This window comes from Trifolium pratense, linkage group LG7, assembly GCF_020283565.1.
Source record: "Trifolium pratense cultivar HEN17-A07 linkage group LG7, ARS_RC_1.1, whole genome shotgun sequence".
Taxonomy (NCBI): domain Eukaryota; kingdom Viridiplantae; phylum Streptophyta; class Magnoliopsida; order Fabales; family Fabaceae; genus Trifolium; species Trifolium pratense.
Window position 1 is genome coordinate 20,228,228 of NC_060065.1, and position 8,636 is coordinate 20,236,863.

The following is an 8,636-nucleotide window of genomic DNA, read 5'->3' on the forward strand; positions in this document are numbered from 1 at the left end:
TATATATAAAAATTAACTTGTGTTTGATCATGAGATCTGAGCTTTTTAATGTTGTTTAATTAAGTGGACATTAATTAATATATATCTCACGTGCTGCATGCTTATGAATATTTTTTGGTGAAGAGAGTTTTATATGAAGTTGTTGAAGTTTGACACTAATCTTGCATAGATTCTGGAACACATGTTTCAAAAAATATGATTAACTACAATTTTTGTCTCTTGTTTTATTTATGATTTGAAAACACACAAACACAAAAGGAGATTGTAAGTTTGAATTCAGGTAAGTACGAAAAATGTTCAGTTTATCTTTCACATTGACAATTGAGCTAGGTCTTAGGAATTTATCCCACCATTTTTAAATGAGATTTTAAACAAAATTAAGTCTAAACTTTGGATATGTCACTCAAGTGATATGATAATCTACTGTTGTCATGACCATTTTAAACAAATATGAGTCACTCAAAATAGATGAAAATATGCATTCCGTACTATAGTATTAGTGTGTTGAGATGTTTATTCAATCCTTGATGCCTATATACTCTTAGTTTATCTAAAATAATTTGATTATTATGGATAAACTATTAATAAACTATTAAAATGTTCCTGTTTTGGTCCCTTGTATCATGAATATTTCAATTTAGTTCCATATTTTGTAAAATGTTTCTCAAATTCATTCTTCAAATGAATGCCTAACGCAACGATCGTAATGATGTATCTTATTTTTGGTCAAGTATAGTGGATGGAAATCCCACCTTTAAGGTGAATTAATGGAGTATATGGGGTTCGAACTCCGATTCGTACATATATAATGTGATATTCCTACTAACTAAGTTAAACTCGCAGGATGAATGGTAACGAGTTATCTATTAAGTATCTTAGTGTCAAAAATAAGAATAGGAAACATGTATGTAACAATTCATAAAATGCCTTAGGAAAGTTTACTTACACTAGAAAACATGGCAGAGCCAATGATCCATATAGCTATAAAGAAAATCATTATCATTATCTTTATTTAGAATGAAATTAATCTCTTTATTATACACCAAAAGCTAAAACACTAGAAATGCTATGCATATTTATTTGCTTTACTTCACATGTCACCTCACTCATGAGTGATCATGACCTTGGAATTGCATTGAGAGGGAGGCCCTTGTCCAAGTGAAGGGTAAACATGACCTTATACGTCACATTTTCTATTCCATTTGCCAATTTAAATTTGAAGAAATGAAGAATAGCCATTGCTACTATTTTCATTTGTCTGTATGCAAAGTCCTTCCCTAAGCACATACGAGGTCCAGCCTACAATCAAACATTTGGAAACTTATACACCATAATGTATCATAACAAATATAAAGCAAATTCAAAGGAAAATAAAGGTGCAAATTACATGGAATGCTACAAATTTGAATGGTGATTCGGGTTGGAAAATTCCGTTGTTAATCCATCGTTCAGGACGGAATTCCTCAGCATCTTCCCCCCAAATGGATGACATTCGACCCATAGCATAGGCCAAGTAGTACACTCCGTCACCCTTTTCCACTTTGTACCCATCAGGAAGAACATCAGGCTCATCTGCAGTTCTACCATCCTTGAAAAGTAGTATCATAACAAGACACAAAATGATAATCAAAATTTAACATGTAATGTTGTTTATGCAGGTGCATTTTAAAATGGAGAGATAATTAGATAGTCACATGAAGAAATTCATAGAAGGTATATACCAAAGGGAGTACAGGGTACAATCTCAATGTCTCAGTCAATGCTGCATGAAGATAATGCATTTTATCAAGGATGACATCTGTTAAATTAGCAACAAACTCATCTATGTTGCTAAGTTCACTTTCATTGATACAAGTGACATCTTTTATTTCTTGCACAATCTTGTCTTCTACAAGAGGGTTCTTGCATAGCAAGTAGAAGAACCATGAAAGAGTGTTTGCAGTGGTGTCTTTGCCAGCTATCATAAAGTTAAGAATTATATCCCTCAAATACTTATCACTTATAGTTGTTTGGCCTTTCTTGCTCTCCATTAAAAATCTTGATAGTATGTCTTCTTTAACATTCTGAAAAACATAGCAATCACATTTGACTTCAATATTCTTCACATTTGATTGCAACCACAATTTACAAGATTGATTATCATTAACATGATAAATACAACCCAAGTCTTATTTGTACCTTCTGCACTAAGTTACAGTATAATTTTATTTTTTTTACAAAAGTTACCGTATACAATTTTATTTTTTTTGTGGCATTTGTCGTGTGGTTCCCAGGGGAAAAGGGTCCAGTAATACAGAGTTCGGCCGCGAGGTTAGGAAAGTCTGGCCAATAATTGTTTCCACCAGGAATCGAACTCGGGTTCTCCCGAACAATCCGTCCTAGGGGAAGCTCACTAATCACTTGAGCCTAATGTCTTAGTTTACAATATACTAATGTTTATTCCAATGAAAAATAAACTATACTAAAGGGCGGGAAACATAAGGAATTGATGAACTCACATAATCTTGTTGAAGTGCCAACTGTTCCTTTTTGGTGTTTATGACTCCATTCACAAATTCATCTATTAATTTCACATTGCGCTTAAGCTTAGCCTCACCACCAATGTTAAGAAACCTCTTAATGCTCCAAATTGGATCAACATATCGCCAATATATTAAAGCATTTGATTCATCAAAGGCCTTCATGAATTCAGTTCCCTCTTTGCTTGATCCTTCTAGGCAATTCAATTCTGTTCCAAACCCAACCTTGAATATTGAGTCCAATGCACATCTCATTTGTAAGTCCTAACAAAAGAAGAAAAAAATTTGTACATCATGATTTGAATTATAAGATTACATGATACATATAATGTTAACAACTCAAGAGAAAATTTGTTAAAGTAACTCCTATACTAAATATTCTTAGAATCGGGCCCTAACTCAACCCTATAAAACTGAGTTTGTAAGGTGAGAGATGCCACTCTTTATAAATTATGGTCAGACTTTAACTTTAAGTAATGTCTGATCTGGTTTTTCAAATAAATGGTGGGTGAACCGAAATCAGACTCTGATACCATTTTGGAATTGAAAGTTAGGTCTAACTCAACCTTACAAAATCGGCTTGTAAGGTGAGGATTGTCTCTTCTTTATAAACACGTATTCAGGTCATCTCACATATTCGAAAAACCATGTCCCACATTGATTAAAGATAAGGCCTAACTAGAGTTTATAAAGAAGATGAGATTGTCACTTTACAAGCTACTTTTGTAGTGCTGAGTTAGACCAAACTTTTCATTCTAACATAGTATTAGAGTGTCTCCAAAATCCATTGAGCCACTTGCTATCGCACCTCATACTATCAGGTTTGTGTTTATAAAAAAGAAACAATTCTCACCATACAAAATTTTAGTCCCATTATTTTTCAAAATTTTAAAAATTATTTTATTATCCTTATTAAAACAAAAACAAAATTTGATAATTTTATAGGGAAAAACTTCTTACTCAAAAATAACACAACTCTTAAAGAAAGCTTCCTCAACAACAACTTTAACAAAAAATTGAATACTAAGGAAAATAAAACTACTTACTTGCATATCAAAAACAAGTCCTTCATGAGAAAATTCTGATATAACTTTGACCAATTTGGCAGCATTCTTTCTAAAAACAGAACAACTAAAATCTCTAAGAACTCTTGTGGAGAATTCATAGCTAGCAATTTTCCTCTGCTGCTTCCACTTATCACCATCAACGGCAAAAATCCCCTCACCAAAAAGATCAGTTATGATATCTTGATTATACTTACCTTTAGAGTATTTATCAAAATTTGTTTTCAATATATATTCAATATTTCTCACATCTATGGTATACAACTCACTTTGATTTGGAGCAAGAAGCCTCAAAGTTGGATAAGTTTTTGCCATTTGAGTATGATAATCATGGAGTTTTTTGAAGTAGAAAAGTTGGTTGAACACTGTGCCTTTAACAGGTGCATATTTTGGGTCCCCTATGAATTTTCCTTTGAAAATTGTGATCATGATGAAACATATTGTTAGGAAAATTGCTAGAAATGAGAAGGCTATGAAAGTCAACAGGGTATACAACAAAATATCCATTTTTTGTTCTGTTTTTGTTTAGAGGGTATGTGAATTTTGATCATAGAAAAAGTGGCTTTTAAGTTTTATAAATAGGATGCTCCAAAAAAAGTTTGGATTCTTGACCTCTATTAAATATTGTTGAAGTTTTCAATATATAATAATTTAATACTCCTATATAATGAAGTTTTCTACTGTTTTTCAGTTTGTCCCCCAATTTTGTGTATAAGAGGTTCTTAGCTTTGATTGGACAGGATGCTGGTCTGATTTCTAGTTTACAAAACACAAATATAACTGGACTACTCGGGCCCCTTTTCCCTAGAAACTAGAGGTTATAAACAAAAAAAAAAAAAAACCCAAATATCACTTCTTTGAATTACTCAGCAGTATGACAGTCCCATATCCGAACTGTGCCATCAGTACTTCCAGAGAAAAGTTTGTTGGTCCCAACTGGAAGTGTAATTCCTGTGACAAGTTTCTTGTGTCCTTCAAGATTTGTTACTGCTGATAACCGATCACCAGAAAACCAAGAATGCATATCCCGACATTTATCACCGTGCACACAGTTTCCGTTGATCCAATATTTGCATAATTCTGTCGATAAAATAGCTGACGAACTCTGAGAAACTTCGACAACTGCTGTCGATAAAATAGGTGACGAACTCTCAGCAGTTTCGACAACTTCTGTCGATGAAGTATGTGATGAAGTCTGAGAAACTTCTCCGACAACTTGTGTCGATATGGTAGGCGATGAAGTCTGAGAAGGCTCAACAAGTGGTGTCTTAGAAACTGGTTTTGTAAGATTGAGTTAGGCCCAATACTCAATTCTAAGATGGTATCAGAGCCTCTCCAAGATCCGTTAGGCCACCCGATATCGGGCCACCTACCATTTATATCCGCGTACCAAGCCCAATAGTGCTGGACGCGAGGGGGTGTGTTAAGAAGTCTCACATCGGTTGAGAGATGGTCTGACTAAGTGTTTATAAACTATTGGGTTTCCGCTATCGGGCCACCCACCGTTTATATCCACGCACCAAGCCCAAATAGGGCAAAACAACGTCGTTTTAACTTTTTTTTTTTTTTAAAAAAAATGAAACAAAACAACGACGTCGTAGGAATAAGAAAGATTTTTGTTTTTCATCTATTTTTCATTTGGTTTGAATTATAAATTTTATTTTATTTTGACTTGTGATATTTTATATTTTTAATGTGTGAAATTATGAAATATTGAGCAATTATTCATATATTTTTATTTATATATTAATTATAATATATATTTAATTAAAAACGGTTCGACCCCGATTGAACCCGGTCCGACCAATTGAACCTTGAACCGGTGAGCTTGCCGGTTCGATGACCGGTCCGGTTCTGACAACCTTGGTTAAGAGTCCCACATCGGTTGAGAGCTGATCTGACTAAATATTTATATCCTAGAGGCAATCCTCACCTTACAAGCCGGTTTTGTAAGGATGAGTTAGGCCCAATACTCATTTCTAAGATTGCCGGTTTTGTAAGGATGAGTTAGGCCCAATACTCATTTCTAAGATTGTGGTTGAGTATATGCCTCTCAAATTCTAATATGGTATCAAAGTCTATCCTAGATCCATTTGTTGTTTGTTGTGGAGACCTCCCATATTTAGGCCACCCGTTGTTGTTGATCCCACGTTCCAGCTTGTAAGTGTAGTGCAAACCTCAAGCTAGCTTTTGTGGTTGAGTATAGGTCTCCCAAATTCTAATACCTCCCTTGAACTTGATCAATATGTAACTAATACCCCCTCTATTTTCTCACATGACACAAACCTCCCCTCCATTAAAATCCGTTAAATTGCCTTCAGAAACTAAACCCAACTCATGTTTCACGCCTCTTATCCTTAATTTCTTTTGACCTTCGATTTCCTCTAAGAAAATATGTTCATGATGCTTTGTTCTCACCATGAAAGCATGGCATAAACCTCTATGTATCCTTCATCATCGTCAATTTCGTTCTCGTTCCTGTTGTTCTCGGTAACGTTGTTTGCATCTGGTTTGCTCTCGTTGTGCTGCCATCGGTAACACCGTGTTTTCGTCTAATTCATTGTTGCCGCGCTCTCGGTATCGTTTTTCTGTTGCTGTTGTTGTTTTTTTTTTTATTATTTTAAAAATTTCGAAAAAGCTACTACTGTAAAATATTATCAGCTGAGTCGCGGGTGAATATGCTTTCTTTATGACGTTTCACGGTACTACTCAAAATTGTGTAGAGTAGACTATCAACCGTGAAGTCTCCAGGGTAAAACAGCCTTTACAAATTTAAATACCGAATTGCTACTGCACCGTAGAATTCGAGCAGAGATACACCCTTCTCTATTGATTCGATGAATCAATTCAATAATTGATACAAGAGTATCAACTCGATGAAACAACAAAGAAAGAAAAAAAATTCGTGAAAGAAACCAAGCAGAGATAAGGAAAAAATAGTAATTAGAGACTTGTATGAACCGATGAATAACAATGAACAAGGCTGCTATTTATAATACCCGAATTGAGATAGTGGGGAACTGATTTTCTAAATTTTAGGAATTAGTTGAATTTCAAAATTGATCAAAACGTGACCAGATATTTAGGAACAGATTTTGCCTGAGCAACGGATCGCTGACACAGCATCGATGACTTGGTCTCACGCACAATTAACATGTGCGAAAATAAAAGCTCACGCACTTAAAGAACAATAAATTTTTTTCTTTTTCTTAAAAAATTAATATATCACCAAGCTCAAGCCCGGCCAGACGGCGACGAGTGTGTGATATTCGACAAGGAGTGCGTGATCACTTAAAGAACAATAAATTTTTTTCTTTTTCTTAAAAAATTAATATATCACCAAGCTCAAGCCCGGCCAGACGGCGACGAGTGTGTGATATTCGACAAGGAGTGCGTGATCACCTGTTTACAAAACTAGGTACCCCTTGGGGCACACCCCAAGGTGCAATTTTTCATTATATAAACACTACTAAGTGTTGTGTTCCCTCCAATGTGGGACTTAAAATTCCTTTTTTCAAATTCACACTTCACTTAGTTGATAGCTTGTGTTTATACTCTACCAAGTTTCTTCCTTCAATTTCACATCATGTTCCGACAACTGTTCATTCTTATGGTTGTTGATCGATGCCTCTTTTTTTTAACAATGGTTGATGCCTTTTATTTACTCTATTTTCACTTCTTCTTCTTTTTTTTTTTTGTTCATGTTTCAGATTTTTGGGATGCAAAATGGAAAGCAGAATGTGATAAACTTAACCCAGAATTTGTGCAGAATGGAGAACTAGAGCATGTATTTGACAAACTAACGGTGTTAAGTTGCTGTTATGTTGACAAGGTAGGTTTTTTACTATTTTGAAAATCTTAGGGGAGGTTAGTGTCTACTTTAAAAACAGAGGGGGGTGTATGTGTTGTTTAAAGAAACCTCATGGGAGGTGAGTGTAATTTTCCATTTAAATATTATAGTTTAGTGGATGTTAGTGTATTAATTAATTTCTCATTATTATTATTATTTGAGTATTGTATATATAATTTTCATCGAAATGAGACAAGACAAGTTGAGCATCTGGAGTGGGAACATTCCAAAGCTCAAACATGGTGTATTTGAAAGCATCTCTATGTTATTATTTATATTTATAAATAATCAAACGGCCAAATAATATTCATATAGAATTTGTAATTAAATAAATTAAATAACAATGTACTCATAATAAATTAAATTAATTGAGCCTAACTCATCCTTACAAAATCGGCTTATAAGGTGAGGATTGTCACTTGCTTATAAACACTTGTCAAGGCAATTTCACAATCGATGTGGGACTTCTTAACACACCCCTCACGCCCAACACTATTGGGCTTGGTGCGTAGATATAAACGGTGGGTGGCCCGATAGCGGAAACCTGATAACAGGTGGCCCAACGGATCGGAGAGAGGCTCTGATACCATCTTAGAATTGAGTATTGGGTCTAACTCATCCTTACAAAACCAGCTTGTAACGTGAGGATTGTCAGTTTCTTATAAACACTTGTCAAGGCAATTTCACAATCGATGTGGGACTTCTTAACACACCCCTCACGCCCAGCACTATTGGGCTTGGTGCGTAGATATAAACGGTGGGTGGCTCGATAGCGGAAACCTGATAACAGGTGGCCCAACGGATCGGAGAGAGGCTATGATACCATCTTAGAATTGAGTATTGGGTCTAACTCATCCTTACAAAATCAGCTTGTAACGTGATGATTGTCAGTTTCTTATAAACACTTGTCGATGTCATCTCACAACCGATGTGGGGCTTCTTAACTATTATAAAAATGAATGCAATGAGAAGAGCTGCAAAATGTTCTTTTTTTTATATACAACGTTGCAAAATGTTCTTATTCTTGTAGTATAGAGATATGGATAGGAAGAAAGATTAGATAAGAAACGGAGCTAAGATCATGAGGGGAAAAAATTAAGTTTAAAGGCAATCCACATAAAAAAAAAATTTATCATAGTATACAACATCCAAAAAGGCATCATAATCAATGATTAAAATAACTAAAACTATGTAACCCAAAAA

At 34.7% G+C, this 8,636-nt stretch overlaps 1 protein-coding gene across 1 annotated transcript; it reads right to left on the reverse strand.

Moving 5' to 3' along the window:
- Positions 1-845: 845 nt before the first annotated feature.
- LOC123897651 (cytochrome P450 704C1-like) lies at positions 846-4,196 on the reverse strand. The gene is made up of 5 exons (XM_045948367.1): positions 3,566-4,196; positions 2,499-2,783; positions 1,722-2,063; positions 1,388-1,588; positions 846-1,299 (listed from the first exon to the last, which is right to left on the reverse strand). The coding sequence occupies exons 1-5, from the start codon at positions 4,088-4,090 to the stop codon at positions 1,117-1,119; spliced, it is 1,536 nt and encodes a 511-aa protein (XP_045804323.1). The 5' UTR covers positions 4,091-4,196; the 3' UTR covers positions 846-1,116.
- Positions 4,197-8,636: the final 4,440 nt, after the last annotated feature.

Excerpts from the sequence above, each read along its gene's own strand:
- LOC123897651 (XM_045948367.1), bottom strand. The coding sequence starts at position 4,090 with ATGGATATTTTGTTGTATACCCTGTTGACTTTCATAGCCTTCTCATTT. Across the intron at positions 1,589-1,721 it reads TGTACCCTGTACTCCCTTTG|GATGGTAGAACTGCAGATGA; the intron begins GTATATACCTTC and ends CTACTTTTCAAG. Across the intron at positions 1,300-1,387 it reads TCAAATTTGTAGCATTCCAT|GCTGGACCTCGTATGTGCTT; the intron begins GTAATTTGCACC and ends GTTTGATTGTAG.